Source organism: Hippocampus zosterae, chromosome 15, assembly GCF_025434085.1.
Source record: "Hippocampus zosterae strain Florida chromosome 15, ASM2543408v3, whole genome shotgun sequence".
Taxonomy (NCBI): domain Eukaryota; kingdom Metazoa; phylum Chordata; class Actinopteri; order Syngnathiformes; family Syngnathidae; genus Hippocampus; species Hippocampus zosterae.
Window position 1 is genome coordinate 13,764,130 of NC_067465.1, and position 16,829 is coordinate 13,780,958.

At 44.6% G+C, this 16,829-nt stretch overlaps 3 protein-coding genes across 3 annotated transcripts; all 3 read left to right on the forward strand.

Annotated features, from left to right (window-relative positions):
• Positions 1-3,113: 3,113 nt before the first annotated feature.
• On the forward strand, positions 3,114-4,604 carry LOC127616326 (forkhead box protein Q1-like). Its single transcript, XM_052087858.1, has one exon. It carries the CDS (start codon positions 3,239-3,241, stop codon positions 4,025-4,027), a length of 789 nt encoding a protein of 262 aa, XP_051943818.1. The 5' UTR covers positions 3,114-3,238; the 3' UTR covers positions 4,028-4,604.
• A 1,857-nt stretch (positions 4,605-6,461) lies between these two features.
• Positions 6,462-9,625, forward strand: LOC127616320 (forkhead box protein F2-like). The gene is made up of 2 exons (XM_052087850.1): positions 6,462-7,585; positions 8,723-9,625. The coding sequence occupies exons 1-2, from the start codon at positions 6,709-6,711 to the stop codon at positions 8,920-8,922; spliced, it is 1,077 nt and encodes a 358-aa protein (XP_051943810.1). The 5' UTR covers positions 6,462-6,708; the 3' UTR covers positions 8,923-9,625.
• Positions 9,626-13,911: 4,286 nt separating this feature from the next.
• On the forward strand, positions 13,912-16,286 carry foxc1a (forkhead box C1a). Its single transcript, XM_052087836.1, has one exon. The coding sequence runs from the start codon at positions 14,154-14,156 to the stop codon at positions 15,633-15,635; it is 1,482 nt and encodes a 493-aa protein (XP_051943796.1). The 5' UTR covers positions 13,912-14,153; the 3' UTR covers positions 15,636-16,286.
• Positions 16,287-16,829: the final 543 nt, after the last annotated feature.

Genomic DNA, 16,829 nt, shown 5'->3' on the forward strand with positions numbered 1-16,829 from the left:
TTGCAACTGTGTTAACATAATGAGGTGATTATACGGTACAAGACAAAAGGTTGGTAAAGATGTTCGGAATTGTCGATGAATGCCAAAGTCATCAGCATTTAGGATGAAACATGGATAGAATTATTTGAGGACCCCCCCCCCCCCTCCCCCTTCCCACACACGCACACACACAACATGTGAACCAAACCAACCAAAATAAGTTTTCTCCTTTTGATTCTTCAAAGTGGGCACCTTTTGCCCAGTGAACAGCTTTGCACATCTCGGCATTTCTATGATGTGGCCGATGTTTTATGACCCGCAGTGACTTGGAGTTCACAGCTGTGCATTCTTAAGAGCTCAAAGCTTGAATTTCCGAACCTCTCCACGTGTTTGCAAACGTTTGAATTTGTCGGCGTTTTCAAACTTTTGACTTTTTGCGCGTACGTCCATTGAAATTGTTCTTGCGTTGACAGTATTATTCCCTGTGGCGAAAATGACGGGCCTGATTGAAAAGTGGATTCGTCCACACCAAAAGATGCAATTTAATATGACTTTAATATGAATATTTTTCAAAATTGCGTTTTGTGAGGCCGCCTGAGTCACGGCCAAGATCAGTCGCCTTGCAAGGCTGGATGGCGGCATTCAAGTCGAGTGCGGCAAACGCAGCTTGAACTGTCTGGGAGTTCATCGATGATTATCGGGGTGTGTGTTACATTTCGACGTCCCAGAGTTGCTTAACATGGTACACAGCTGACGGCACATCGCCAATGCTTGAAAAGTATTTTTGCATTTGTGGATGATGTCCGTGCTCAAAACGGGGATCTACCGTAGTTTGTGGCTTTGCCTATTAAAATGTTTGTAGAGTCAAGGTACAGGCGTTTCCATAATTCATGTCCTTCCAAGCTTCCAAACCCACAATTAAATTATATCTGAATACTATTTTCAAATGTGCAGACATCCCGGGTGAGCGATTACTTTAATGGCTGATGGTAATCAAGTCGTTTTGGTCCTGTTTTGTGCAGCCCTTTAGCTGGCAGTAAGGAAGATTTTTTTTTCTTTCTCAAATTATTTGCATAACGCATGTCAAAAGTGACACTTGGATCTTGCGCGAAAGCCAGACAGGAAATTGTCATCGGAAAAAACAAATCAACACTTTATTACAAGTGCGTGCAAGCTACTCCAGAGTGATCCCCCCCCCCCCCCAACGTAGAGTTTAAAGGGCAGAGTTTTTCACTCCGGTTGATCATGTTTGTTTAAACCTGTGTATCCGTTTATGCCAGTGGAATTAAAAGTTGCCTCTTTTCAAGAAAAAGAAAAAGTTGCAATTCAATTTTTGTGTGTGTGTGTGTGGGGGGGTGGGGGGGTTGTCATCTTGTGGAAACAAAGTCATAATTTAAAGGAAGAAAACGAAAAACATTTTAATAAGTGGATCTAAAAAATACAACCATAGTCTTGTAATATGTTTTAATTATGGAAAATATGCCTTTATTCTCTCTAAAAAATATGACAATGTTGAGAAAAAAAATCCCTTTTGACTTTTCCTGTCAAGTTTTTGTTGTCATCGAAATGAATGTGAATGTTTTTTGTGTTATTGGCATGCCGTTTTTTTGAAGTATGCACTTAAAAAAAAAATAAATACAGCATAATGGTTGATTGTGGACCCCCAAGGTCCGACTTGTGGACCTCACGGGAGTCTGGGAACCTCAGTGTGAAAACCATTTGAATTTACAAGAATGAGAATACTCCGTTTAAGTTATCGTTGTCTTAGAATGCCGTGGTGTTGCTAGATATCGTGAAATTAGGAGCCCAACATTTCCGAAAGAGTTCTCGGTACACTGCAGCAATACAAACGTCCAAGTCAGCAGAGGCCTGATCATCACATACCCCGATAAGATTATCCTGACCGGTTCTCTTGCCCTGCGGGGTGTGTTCGGAGCAATTACCTAATCTGCTCGGATAATAGTCGGGGCGGACAATCGCAAATGTTAAACCCGTTCACTGTTTATGCTTGGAAATCCTTTTGTGTGTAGTCAAAATTGAGGTTTGAGCGATTGTGCCGTCCAACGTAACAATAGCCAATTAGCAAGCTTTGAGAAACTCGCGGTGTTGCCTGACAGAGAGTGGAACAACTGGTTGTGTTGAGTGTTTTTGTAACAAGTCTTACGGATACAGAGAGTAAATCATGAGAAATGTTTACGACTGCCGTAGTTACTAGACAAGTAAAAATTAGCCAAAGCCTCGCTCCCTGTACTACTGTATTCTCCGCCTTTTCCAGATTTGCGACTCGTAGTTGCTTTGCAAGTCATGGCGGTTGATTAGGAAGAGAAATGCATCACTAAATGTTTCTTGTAGTTGGACGATGATGATGTAATGGCACTGAGCGCAGAAGGAGATTCAACCTCCAGGAAGACCGCGTAGGCTTAACAAGTGGAAATTCCAGTGCAGCTATGGGCAAAAGGAGTGTAATAGCACATCATATTTCCACAGGTGCGGTTCCAATGATAAGTCCCTGGCATTATGTATGTTGAGAATCAGCAAGAAGTCATACGACACCGGCAATGGCCTTGGGCTCCATTTATTTAATTTTGGATGTTTTAACTTGGTTGTGTTTATTTTCCATCCATTATTTGTTGCACATGCCATGTGATTCTAGTTAATAAGTAATCGGCTTTTGCGTGGGGGGGTTGTTCTTTTTTGGGGTGGTGGAGGGTGTGGGGGGCCATACCCCCTCTTGTGTAGCCCTAGCAAACAGCCCTGCATTCTGTGGGTGGTTTCTGGAGATCAAAACTACAGTGTACAGTAATGTACAAAACATTGACGGCAGTGACACGTTAGCGTGCTGTAAGAGACCATCAGGTGTGCTGTGGGAAATTGTCCAATTTTGCTTCATTGGTCTGAAGATTTAATTGCAGGTAACTTTGATTTATCAGCGCCGGTGATGTATTGTGACAAGAAAAGAGAATGAATGCTCTTCCACTGAACGCCAGACGTGACATGTAGTTTTTCTGACATTTTGTCTGCTGCTTGTTTTGTTTTTTTTCTCATGTAAAAATGTGCCTTGACTCAAAGGATGGGAAACGCCGTTACAAGGAATCACAAGCCCCGCCCTTTTGGGTTGTCCCCGAGGTAAACTATAAAGTGTTGCTCAAACAGGTTGTAGGTGAGAACGTGCATCGCAAAGGTACAGCCACTAGAAGCAATTGGCACATTTTTACGCACGGGAACTTCGAGACCCGATCGGCTCAAGGGGGGGGAAACAATGAAGCTTGGGGTCGTGTGCGGGAAACACCACAGCCTGAACTTTGTCGAGACCACCGCCAGGCCTCCAGAGCCGAGGGAGTGCGAGGAGTTGGGCTCGGATGGGGACTGCGCGGCGCACATTCCCCTCGCAGGCAAATCGAAGCCGTACATGCGCAGACCCAAACCGCCGTTCTCGTACATCGCCCTCATCGCCATGGCCATCCGGGACTCGCCGCACGGACGCCTGACCTTGGCCGAAATCAACGAGTATCTCATGAACAAGTTTCCCTTCTTCCGCGGCAGCTACACGGGCTGGAGGAACTCTGTGCGCCACAACCTGTCGCTCAACGACTGTTTCCACAAAGTGCTGCGGGACCCGTCCCGGCCGTGGGGGAAGGACAACTTCTGGATGCTCAACCCGCACAGCGAGTACACGTTTGCCGACGGCGTGTTCAGGCGCAGGCGAAAGCGCATCAGCATCCGCCTCGGCAAACAGAAGGAGGAGGAGGAGAAAGGCAGCTGCGAGGACGCGCCGCCGATCGCGGCCAAACAGTTCTCGAGTTCCTTCACGATAGACAACATCCTCAGCACGCCGTTCAGACGGGACTCGAATCACGTCCAAGGCTACGCCGTCGTCATGATGCCGCGTTTCGATCCACCTGTGTCGCCGCTTTACGTGCTCCCGAGTGGCTTCGCCAACCTTGGAGCTGCGCATGCGCCAACTTGCCGGCTTCTCCAACAAACTTTGAACCCTCCATCGGTCTGTCGCAGTGTTTCCCAAAGTTTACTGAGCGCATATTTTACATGAGGGGGATGGGGGGAGTATAAAGTGAAGTCATGGCGAGCTTGTCCAAATGAACTCATATTTATTGATTCAATGTGAAAGCCGGCTTGTTTAAAAACGCGATTGTTCTGTTGTGTTGAATGGCAACAGGTGAATTGTGCTTGCTGCCATCTAGTGGAAAATCATTGAATTGTTTTACCTGACACTCGACGTCGCAGGCATAGAAACACAAGGACATTTATTGTAAATTAATGAATGCAATTTTTGAAAAACTACAAATTGGATAATTTCTCATGGTGCCTTTAATGATCGCTCACGAGAATAACATTTTGGGACCCATGCTCATATGCCTTCCTTACCAAACCTAAATCACGTGCACTGGTGAGGCGATGGACTGAAATCAATTGACCAAACATTAGTCTATCGTCTGCCTAATTGTTGATTTTAGTGTCCCCACACACACAGAGTTTATTTTGTAATTCCAGTACACGTTATTTGGTCATAGTTTCTTGACTTGCGTGAGCATTTTTTGTTACATTTTATAAACCTTCTCATGTTGTAATTTAAATTATGAAAAAAATTAAAGTTGTGTATATATGTGGACTGTGATTGAATTTATTGGTCAATTCTGAGCTATTAGTGATTGTGGCACTTATCGTTCCATTGTAGAGCCCCTAAATCTTTTCTGAGAAAAAAAAGTGTGTTCATCACGGAGAGAAACAGAATGTTCATCTTTCTGATCTGTTTTACAGAGCTAAAACAGCTCAAAGTGACCCCAAATATCACTGAAGTGTACAATGTGCACAGGTTTGAAAACATGTTCATTTTATGAACGAATGATTACTGAGCTGTCCGCATGAAGAAAAATTAATAAAATGTGAACCGAAAAATGTTCTTGAGACATTAAACATGTAGGGTCAAATTGACCCCAAAGATAAGTTCTGCCTGCGTAGGCTCTAAATGATTCATTCAACTATGCCAGGGCACTTAACTGTCTTAATTCATTACGATTACTTGACAGAAAAATGATAAGTTGTTTGTTTTATTTGTTTACATGACAAAGTTGAGTAACACTTAAATGCACTTGATGGTCCTTGTAATAACTTGTAGGTGCCAATAGCTACAGAAATAGTGCACGTCAACATGAATCCAATTAATTCTATTCCTTGCCTGTTGTGTGAAAGGTCCCTGAAATTGCTCCTCAATGCATATTAACGTCAGGAATGATGATTCTGATAAAATGCCCACTGATGTAGCCATGGAAGGAAAAAAAACCCCATCAAATTCCCAAACTGGTTTCTCCTCACGAGTGTTGCGGGCTGGAACCTCTTCCAGCTGACATAAACTGGTTGCCAGCCAAATGAGTTTCTTAAGGTTATTTTGCTGTTGAGCAGTTTTGTGCTGCCCTTGAATGGTGTGTTTTGTGCAAGACAGCCCTTTAAACTGCAAAAATAAAGTCACGGTATCTGGTTGTTTGCTTTAAACCCTTCGTTTGCTTTGAGTAGTGGATCTTTTATATATACATTGAAAAGTCTATGATCACAAATAAACGGAACAAAAATTTTGTCCGTATTGACAGTGGCATTTTTGTCATACATCGAGTTAAGAACTGCGTGCTCTTTCGAGGCCCCTCAATAGCAGTGATGAAAGTTTTTGGCCAAGTCCGCATTTAAGTTGCCTAGTCATTTTATACTACATTTTACTTAGTTATTGTGCATCATTAGGCAATATTACTTTTGCAAATACTTTATATAAAAAAATGCAAAGTGTATTTTCAAACGTAATTGCGTACCCATGCCTTTTTGGCATCCGTCTGTTTAACTCTTAAAGCATGACATGAAGGGCACTGACCAATGAATACAAAGCCAATGACCGTAAAACCGTGACGTGGAATGCTGCATGAAGCATCAACCAGTTAAATTCTATCTTTATAAGGGCGCATTATAAATTTTCCAACTATGTGAGTCATTATGATTCTGCTGTAAATGTTCAACCGCCTGAATATGTTGACACCCGCCGTCTGTTCTTCATCCTCCTTTAACTGGGAAATAGCCTGCTAACTACCAAACAAATGCACCCAAATACAAAGCTCTGAATTATTTTAACAAATTTAGGGAATCACCATTTCAGTACACTTGAATGCATATTTAATTCAAGGGTGGGGAAACACTTTCTAATTGGTTGAGATCCAAAACAAAAGAGCACTCCTATGGGGCTGCACATCTCATTTGAGCCAAAAGTTGAGATCTCACACGCAAGGTCAGAGTATCATGTTTAAAAATGTGTTTAGCGTCCACTTGTGCTCCTACAAGTGAAGGGACTGGGGGGAATGGAGGAGAGGGAGTGCTTGTGTCGAGGGGGGTCAGGGGGAGGAGGAGGAGAAGGGGGGGTCTTCCACTCCACAATCTTGTGTCCGGCTTCTAGTCTGGATTATGTCCAGATGGGAGGGAGTTGAGTTGCAGAGGATTTCTTGGAGGGCTTGCGAAGGGTTAGAGGGGCAGAGGCAGATTTGGAGAAGTGATAGGTGGTCCAGTGGGTGTTGGAGCAAAATCCAGGGGCTTTGCTGGTCTTTGCAATGGACCGAGGCAAGGAAGAGGAGGCGAGGCTGGAGGTTCTCATGCCTCAGACGCCATTTTTAAAATATTTCTAATTGAGCCAGGGTGATTTTTTCCCCCTCCTTAATCGATTTGTTTTACATTGTGACCATGACGACCAAGAGCCCCCACGGACATTTGGACCCGAGCGTGGTGCGCTCCATCGCGCCGTCCAGCACGCACGACGCAGCGGCCAAAGCCAAGCGTGGCAACTCGGGATTGAGGCGCCCGGAGAAGCCCCCCTACTCGTACATCGCCCTCATCGTCATGGCCATCCAGAGCTCACCCAGCAAGCGCCTCACTCTGAGCGAAATCTACCAGTTTCTGCAGGCGCGGTTCACCTTCTTCCGAGGCTCCTACCAGGGCTGGAAGAATTCGGTCCGACACAACCTGTCGCTCAACGAGTGTTTCATCAAGCTGCCCAAGGGCCTCGGCAGGCCCGGTAAGGGCCACTACTGGACCATCGACCCGGGTAGCGAGTTCATGTTCGAGGAGGGATCCTTCCGACGCAGACCTCGCGGCTTCCGTCGAAAATGCCAAACGTTGAAACCAATGTACAGGATGATGAACGGCATCGGGTTCGACTTCCAAACCGCCGCGGGGCCGTTAGTATGTCACAACGGCTACAATTTAGACTTCAACTCGATGTCTCACGGTGGGTTTGAGGGGTTGGCGGGTGGGCATCACGTGTCCCCGGGCTCCGGCTCGCCGTACATGGCCGCGACCCCCAACGCGGATTACATCTGCACGGACAGCGGCGGCAGCTCGCTGCAGTCCTCCCCGGCCGTGGTGGGTTCCGTGGACTGTCAAACCCCTTACGGCAACGCGGCCCCCCACTGGAGTTCGTCTGCGGTCCCCCCTTATCTTAAACAGCAGACCGTGGCCTCCAGTAACGGTACCGGCGCTCTGCACACGCACGGGATGGCGTCCTACTCTCTGGATCAAAGTTATCTGCATCATAACGCACGAGATTCAGCCGACATTCCAGGTAAGCGACGCAAACTCCGATTTTGTGACCATACTCCATCGTTCTTATTTAATATCCCCCACCACCTCCAAATACACACACGCACACGCGGAGCTATTTTAAACAAGAACAACAAATTGTGGTCTGGTGACCATTATGGTGTCGTGTTTGGGTAAAATAGCCGTTTATAGTTGCGAAATGAATTACACCCGTCTAAAGGTTTATTTATTGCAGGTGTTTAGGCTTTAAAAGGCAATTAATGCAAACTCGGTTTCAACCGGTCTTTTTTTTACCATAATTTACCTTTAAAAAAAAAATTACCGAGAACAATTAATTTATTCGTTTTTCTGCAGGTGGTTGCTGTTTTTTAACCTCGTTTTTCCATTTAATTTATTCTTGTAGGCGTTTGCTTGAAAAGTAAATTCCTCTAAATCACCTTTAAATGTACACCATTCTCGCCAGGCATAAATAATTGACTAACAAACATAAAAATGACGTTTTACAAATATATTTAATATGGATCCCCTTAAAACTGCTGGGTCAAAAATAATCAAAAAAGACCTGACGCGCTACTTGGGTGAATTTGATGTAACATTGTGGGATGTTTAGTACAAAAAATATATTTTCTTCATATTTTATTTTTTTAATCAAAACAACCTAAAGTATGGTCAGATTAATCCAAGATGAAATCGGTCCATTTTAAAAAATCAAAATGTGGTTATGTATGACCCAGTGGGTGAGAGCGTAAAACCTGCAGACATGAAAAATGTCGATAACATCGCTTGCAAAACTAGATAAGCTATGCAACTACATCGAACATGACCCGGTTGCACGTTTCACAATATTGACTTACTGTCGCATTTAAATTAGCATTTCGTGTCTCGTAATTTCTTCGGTATAGTAATATTGTCATGTTATTTAAGGACGCAAACAAAATGGCGCCACGTTCATACCCCCCCCCCCCAAAAAAATATAACTAGGATTCAAATTAAGTCTTAAATAACACGTAAACCACGCAGCCGCATATTAATTAACAACGGACTTAGTGTATATTTCATCCACTGAATCGTGTAATAATTTTGAGTGATTGAGTTCTAAATGATGCCAGTTTTGTTTTCTTTTTTCATCAATTTGCTGCTTTGTGGTGTTTGTTTGCAGCTGGACTGTCTCGGTACTCCAGCCACTCCGGTGCAGTGTGCGAGAGAAAGGATTTGGTTCTCAGCCTCAACGGGATGTCCTCTCTGCATTCGGGCACCGGAGCGTCTTATTATCATCATCATCCTCATCACCATCATCCTCCTCATCAGCTGCACCATCACCAGAGCGCCTATCAGGACGTCAAGCCTTGTATCATGTAAAGAGAGACATTTGGAGCCGAACACTATAGCCCCCCACCCCTTCAAACTGAAGTAAATAAGACCCCTCGAAGGTGTTTTTGCAATCCAACATCAACGTAACGTTTTCTAAGTGGCCGTATGACATTTTCTTGGCAATGTGATGGCAGCACACCTGATGGCGCACGTGCATAAAGAAAAACAAAAGTATAGCATTGCCATTCCTGCCGTGAACGTCAGTGGTTCACTTCAAAACGTGAAACTCGTTTAAAGAGAGAAACTCCGAGCGTGAAAAAAAAATCATAATTTCAAATTTGAATAATTTCGTTCACGAAAACCACAAATACACCATCTCAGGAAATTACAACTGAAAATGATTTTTAATTAGTACGCAATTATGAAAAGTATCATCCCTTCTTTTGACTGATGGATAACGATGTCTAACGAACAAAGTTTATGTTGTTGAATTGAACTGGTGAAACAATCAACTTTGATGCCATCTCCAATTATTGAGACGCACTTGTACATTTGTTACTCCTTGCACTTAATATTGCTGAAAATAGTCATTAAAGGAATGTTTTATCTAAACTGTTTGTCGGTATTATTATTATAGGCAACATTTATAGGGTATTAGAACTTAATTTTCTTCTACTTCATTATTATTATTGGTTGTTCAATCCTGTGGTCGACTTGTATTGTGTGATTGGTTGTGGTCTCCTAATTTTACTTGCTCAACGTGAACAATACTTCATTCAACAATTCACTCTACATGCCGTTTGTATTTTTTGTTTTTATTTTTAAGAGGAGAACTCGATCATTTCCTTTTGTCTTTCGGGAATTCGACCATTTTAGGTTTTTATAAGTCCAAGTTGCGCTTTCCTTGGCCACTCAGTTTGTCACTGCTGCCCTCTAGTGTGTATTTAACGCAAGCAATAATAAATCACGTGTCCTTTCCATGATAACAAATTGGGTACATAGATTCTTGGTTCACCCCAAATCATAACCATGAATATATATATATGTATATATGTATATATATAATATATGGTGCGCGGATGATTGTTCGTCTCTGTGTGCCCTGCGGTTCAGGGTGACCCCGCCTACTGCCCAAAGACAGCTGGGATAGGCTCCAGCAACCCCCGTGACCCGAGTGAGGATAAAGTGGTTCAGAAAATTAATGAATGAATATATATGATTGATTTATAATGTGATTAGTTAATTTCGAACAGAACCACGGAGCAATATTGAGAGGGTGTGCATACTTAAGCAACCCCATTTTCTCAGTTGTCAGTTTCACTTAGATTTTTTTGGGGTGGTGGTAACGGTTTAGAAATGTTTTATTTATCTTACTTTTTTTATAGCACTTCAACAAAGGTGTGTGGACTTATTTTTATCCATAGGGTTGAGTATTGTGTCCCCCAGCATCATTTTTGTCTCGGCCATTTGAAATAATAACAACAAAAAAAGACATATCTTCAACCGCAAAAAAAGACAGACTTTTACCAGATTACCATTTTGTGTGTGTGTGTGTGTCTCATTAAACTGATGTTTATCTATTCATTTCGGATCTCAACCTTTGTCCACGTCTATCTAATCTATGCAATTAAATGGCTGCTTTATACATTGAAACTACAATGAATTATGACTTGCACTCTTTCCAGGAGGCTTTGGAGGCCTGACTGACATCGAAGGTTTCCTACAGCTTGCTTTGAGAGTTCATTGGCCGATGCGATACAAAATGGAAGGATGAGCGGTCAGTCAAGAGGTAAGAACCTGCCAGAACCTTCTCTTTGTTCATCTGCTGCTGAATAGCTTCACGGAGACAGACTCCCATTTTGACATTTAAGACACTAACTGTAGTAGTACTCAAAATAACCACTAGTTGGCAGCAATGATTCTTTTCAGTTCATTATTATTATTTGTGAGTAAAAGCATGAAGGGCCTCTAAATATGCACTCAATGATCGAATATTTGAAATGATATAATTTACAGGTCATCTAAATGTTTTTAATTCCAATCAAGTTTGAATGTGTGATATGGAGTACAGTCATCCCTCCTTTTTCGCGGTTAATTGGTGCCGGGCCCTCCCACCCTAGGAATTTGATATTTGACAGCTGTTTCACAGTATGTTAGCACCATCTGTTGGTCAAGGTTTGGGTCTACAAGCCGTTGACAACAGACCGGTTACATGTCATTGCCTGGCTGATCGTAGATGTAAGCAAGAAACATGATAGATAGGTGCACGTTTAAAATATGTAAACAGTATTTATACTTTACATATTTTAGACAAAGATTATAGCGGTATATGTATTTACTTAAATCTTTCATTCGAACACCTAATGTAGTAATTAACATGAATCAACATTGCATTCTGAGAGAGGTGAAGAGGCTTATGCTGGTGGCATCGAAGGTGGCTCTCACTTGACTTGTAAATCTGGAGGCGCTGACGGTGTAGCTGAGGTTTTTAAGTCGGAGGAAAAACATGGTGATGGGTAGCGCTATGAAGTTCATCTTGTCTTCTTATTCGTTGAAATACATTTAAGGTTTGGGTTTTTTTTCTTTATCAGAATTTTTTTTTCCAAGAAAAAAAAACTGACCGAGCTGACAGTTCCAGCTGTCTCTTCCACCTTCACCTGAGCAGTCAGTGTCATGGCTTCCTTGTCTGAAAATCAGCTGACTGGGTTGAGAAATCTTCAAAACGAGGCTTCTTATTAAATAAATAATAATCTGGTCAAGGCTGCGAACCAACACCCCGCCGCCGCGGTTCAAGCAATGTATCCTTTTTGATGGTGCCATCTTCGGTGGAGGGACGAACATGCTCCCACACAGCCGGGACGCATTGTTTTGGAGCGCAGTTTAAGTAATCTAGTCAACAGACTGAGTGGGTGTGTACGAAGCCTATGAGACTTGTCAGGTCTTTGTTGGGAAGGCAGGGAAGCCTTCTCTCTCGTGCATCAACATGAAACAATGTGTCCTTCCAAAATACGGGTGCCAATACGGCTGTATTTTTTTTAATTAATTTTTGAGGGAAAAAAACCTCATAAAACACAGAACCCAAAAAAGTGTATCGTAATTCATCTAAATTAGTGTTTCTGGGTTTTAAAAAATATGTATATTTTCTACCAAAGAGTACCAAAAAAAAAAACGACCCAAAATACCACCTTAATGCCAAATATTAAAATATCGTATACAAATGTACATACATGTAGCGCGGGCGTGCAGTCACAGTAGGCAAGCGAGGCAGTGCCGCCCCCTGCTATCTTTTCACTGCATGTGAAGAGGAAGAAAAAAATAATGTATGATTCCATTAAAATATGTTTCAGTTCAATGGTCCGTGCTTGACATTGATTTTCTTTTTCAATTCAATATTTTTGATGATTTCAATATTAAAATAGCCAACTCTGAATATTTCCTGTTCAAACCATGTACATGCGCATGGGGGAGGGGGGGGGGGCGTTCCATGCTGCCATCGATCACGCGCACATGAACTGCCAACCCACTGGAGGCAGTTGGCACGAGTGCTCACTCAAGAGACACTTCTGTTTGTCTTTTTATTGCTTATAAATGTGTTTTATTACATATGCGCTACACATGCTGACATTCAACACTCTCCAATATATTTTAGCAATGAATGCGTGTGACATATTTAGTGACTCTTACAGCCAGAAAAGTGACTCAACGTGCACTCCGAAGTCAGCTTTTACAACTCCCAGAAGTCCCCCAACCAAGCAGAGGGCGGCGCGACACTGTATGGAACCAATTGCTGGCTTGTGCAACTTTTGTTCTGCTGTACCCTTTCTATGCACTAGAGGGAGCCACATTCAAAGTAATTACTTTAGTTCTTCTTGCCCCTTTTCAAATTAATATAGTGAGTGCCTTAAAGATTGTATTCCTCACACCTCGAGAATGCCAACCCAATGCAAGGCCACATTGAAATCCTATCCAACTAGTCCACATTTCCATACTTGTGATTATGAAATAAATATGCATAATGAATTGTCTTCAGGGGAATTGCGATCGACTGTCGGACCACCTATACGCAACCTGTGCATGGTTCAGTAAAAATGCTTCATATTTTCCGTCCCGTTGCAAACAACACAAAAAAGGTTAGCTACGCTGAATAGCCTCAATTGTACAGGGGGTGGGGGCGAGGGGGGGGTGACAGCCTGGTGGGCAGGCCGCGGTATTAAGGCGAAGGCCCTGCATCGTGGGCTGCGTGTGCAAACAGCCCCGAGGCGGTGGAAAAAGTTCATGCCCGGGTCCATGTAAGGAGAAACCGTCCGAGCACTGCGCGGGACATTTTAATAAAGACGACGCGCAAAGGCTTACACGCTCATATCGGGAGTGTAACTTTGCCTCGCAGTCACATGAACGATTTCACGCTGAGCATTTGAGAGCCTTTTGATGGGATCAATCGTTTCATTTGTATTTTTATTTTGTATTACTTTCACAACATTGCAAATCTTGACCGACCGGGGTTACTTGAAGAAACACACTCATTACTGAAGTCTTAAAGAGCATCACGTTGAGTGCGTGTGTTATGCAAGTGTTTCATTAAAAAGAGAACCCCCGACCCCCACCCCCAAGTGAGCATTCGTCTCAACATTGAAGACAAAACGCCATTTGGCAGCCTGCCTTTAAAGGCCCACCCTGAACAAATCTTCACACCTCTCAGCCCAAATTTGCCTTTTAATTCCTTCCCTTAATGAGCCCAGTCACGACTTTGATGTCACTGCTCCAACAGCAGCCATCTGCTTTCTTGAAATGAAAAAAAGAAGAAAACGAAAGAGACCACCAAATAGAAACAAATGAGTTGTGGCGACCATATGACAGATTTGAGTGATATTTGCGCATTTAGAGGATAACTCGCTCTTCCTTCATCGGGTTGTTGTGACTCGACGTGGGCCTGAAATGGGCTGTCCCGCCCCAGCTCCCTATCGGGGGGGGGGGGGGGGGGCTGCCACACTTCCCATTGGACGCTGGTGGCCCTGAGCGAGGAGGAGCTCCACTGGCAGCAAAAAGGAGGAAAGAATTTAACTGCGCAAAAAGTTCTGCGTGGTGACGGATGTCCAAAGTCCAGAACTTTTCTCAACGCTCTGAGATGGGGACGGCTTAAAAACACGCATCGCTTTCTTTTTTCTTCCTTTTTTATGATTTAAAAAAGGAGCCACGATTCGGGGTTATTATTATTTTTTTATTTTTTATTTTTTTTGCGCACGGGAACCAAAGTTAGTTTTTTTGGAGGAGCCGAAGCCATGCAGGCGCGCTACTCCGTCTCCAGCCCGAACTCGCTGGGCGTCGTGCCGTACATCAGCGGCGACCCGGGCTACTACCGAGCGGCGGCCGGCGGGGGATACACGGGCATGCCGGCGCCCATGAACATGTACACGCACGCCGCGCACGACCAGTACCCGGCCGGCATGGCGCGTGCCTACGGACCGTACACCCCTCAGCCTCAGCCCAAAGACATGGTGAAGCCTCCGTACAGCTACATCGCGCTTATCACCATGGCCATCCAGAACTCACCCGACAAAAAAGTCACCCTGAACGGGATTTATCAGTTCATCATGGAGCGGTTCCCTTTCTACCGGGACAACAAGCAAGGTTGGCAGAACAGCATCCGCCACAACTTGTCTCTCAACGAGTGCTTCGTCAAAGTGCCGCGCGACGACAAGAAGCCCGGCAAGGGCAGCTACTGGACCCTGGACCCGGACTCGTACAACATGTTCGAGAACGGCAGCTTCCTGCGCAGGCGACGGCGCTTCAAGAAGAAGGACGTGCTCAAGGAAAAGGAGGACCGGCTGCAGAAGGACGCGCCGCCCCGACAGCAGCAGCAGCAGCAGCAGTCCCGGGACCAGGAGCAGGCCGGCACGCAGCCCGTACGGATCCAGGATATTAAGACGGAGAACGGCACGGTGACACCCCCGCAGGCCAACTCGCCGTCCTTGAGCGCCGTGCCCAAGATCGAGAGCCCGGACAGCAGCAGCATGTCCAGCGGGAGCCCGCACAGCAGCATCCCGTCCAACCGCTCCATGGTGCAGGGCATGGAGGCCGCGGAGCAGCAGCAGCACCAGCACCACCACCATCACCACCAACACCACGGCCAGGCTTCGGCGCAGGGCTTCAGCGTGGACAATATCATGACCTCCCTGCGGGGGTCCCCGCAAGGGGGCACCGAGCTGCCCCCGTCAAGGACAGCAGGTATCGCCCCGTCGTTGTCGCTCAGCTACTCCCCGAGTCCGACCTCCGCGTACAGCTCCCCCTGTAACCAGAACTCCATCTCCACTACCTCCAACGCCACCTACCATTGCAACATGCAGGCCATGAGCTTGTACGCCGGGGAGCGGGCGAGCCACCTGGCCGCCCCCAGCACCACCGTGCAGGACGAGACGCTCCCAGACTACTCGGCCACCACCACCTCGGCCTCCCTGGGCCACGGCGGCCTCAACTCTGGCCAGGAGGGCCACCCGCACGCCCACCAGGGCAGGCTGACCTCATGGTACCTCAACCAGGCCGGGGACCTGGGTCACCTGGGCGCCGCGTATCCGGCGGCGGCGGCCGCGGCGGCCGCGCAGCAGCAGAACTTCCACTCGGTGCGGGAGATGTTCGAGTCGCAGAGAATTGGCTTGAATAACTCGCCGGTGAACGGGAATAACAGCTGCCAGATGTCCTTCCCGCCCAGCCAGTCCATCTATCGCACTTCGGGAGCTTTTGTGTATGACTGCAGCAAGTTCTGATTCACCACCAAACAGCCCCCCCCCCCATCCCACCCCCAACAATCCAATCCCAAAGTCCCGTTCCCATTCCATTCTCACTAAAATGGACTTATAGGAGACAGAACACAAACAAACAAACAAACAAAAAAAGACTTGATGTTTCTAAACAGTGTTACCACAAATAACACGTAAGTCGCTCTCTTTTTTTTTGTGCTTCATATGTTCAAATGTCTTTTTTTCATGGACGTGTATCTTGCATATAGTAATTTATTTCCAAGCCGTAGCCAGGATATTATGGACCAAACACACACACACACGCACACGCACACACACACATACACACACACATGCAAAACAGTGTTTCCTAAACTGACTAAACCCCCTCTCTTAAAAAAAAAAAACATTTAAAAAAGTGTTCCATTATATTAGTGACCGAGGGAACGTGTATATCGTCCTATGCTATTTGAAAGATTCTTCACATGTTGATAAGTATTTTTTTTGGGAAGGATTTTGCCTGTTTGTTTAATAAATGTTCATTTTATGTGAGCTTAAGACGTTTTTAGAAGACTGGTTTCTTGCAGGGTTTCAATACAAGGCTGGTGGTATTTTACACTATAGCCTGCATGAGACTTATGACATGTAACCCCCCCCCCCCACTCCCCGCGCCCCCAATATCCTATTACTGCAATATCCATCTAATATTTCAGATTAAATTGACGATACAGCAATATTTAACCTTGAAAAAAATTAAGTACACTTTTAAAAGACAACCTCGAGAGGAATTCCTCAAATTTAAATTGGAGCTTGTACGTTTTGGGTGCGAGTGGATCAAATGCGTTTGGGATGACAGCATCAGTTAATGTAAAACTATAATAGCAAAACACAAAATGGCAAATATTTAAACCCGCTCTTGTTGAATGCCGCCCGGCTGGCAGTATGCGTGCGCAAAATGTCACATTTTGACACAGAAAACTTGCCATACAAGTCTGCCTTCCAATTAAAGTCATAATAGGATTTATTTGTAATTGCTTTCACTTGTCGCACAGCTTCATTTTCACAAAGAGTACAAAATATTTGGGAAATAAATATGGAAATAAGTTCAATTCATAGTCAGACGGTTTCCTTTCTTTATTTTTCTTTTTTGGAGTACTTTTATTTTCCACACAGTATAATAATTTATTTAACAGTTTCACAGTTTTGATAATATAGCATAAG

Coding starts and splice junctions, on each gene's coding strand:
- LOC127616326 (XM_052087858.1), top strand. CDS start 3,239: ATGAAGCTTGGGGTCGTGTGCGGGAAACACCACAGCCTGAACTTTGTC.
- LOC127616320 (XM_052087850.1), top strand. CDS start 6,709: ATGACGACCAAGAGCCCCCACGGACATTTGGACCCGAGCGTGGTGCGC. Junction 7,586..8,722: donor AGATTCAGCCGACATTCCAG/GTAAGCGACGCA, acceptor GTTTGTTTGCAG/CTGGACTGTCTCGGTACTCC.
- foxc1a (XM_052087836.1), top strand. CDS start 14,154: ATGCAGGCGCGCTACTCCGTCTCCAGCCCGAACTCGCTGGGCGTCGTG.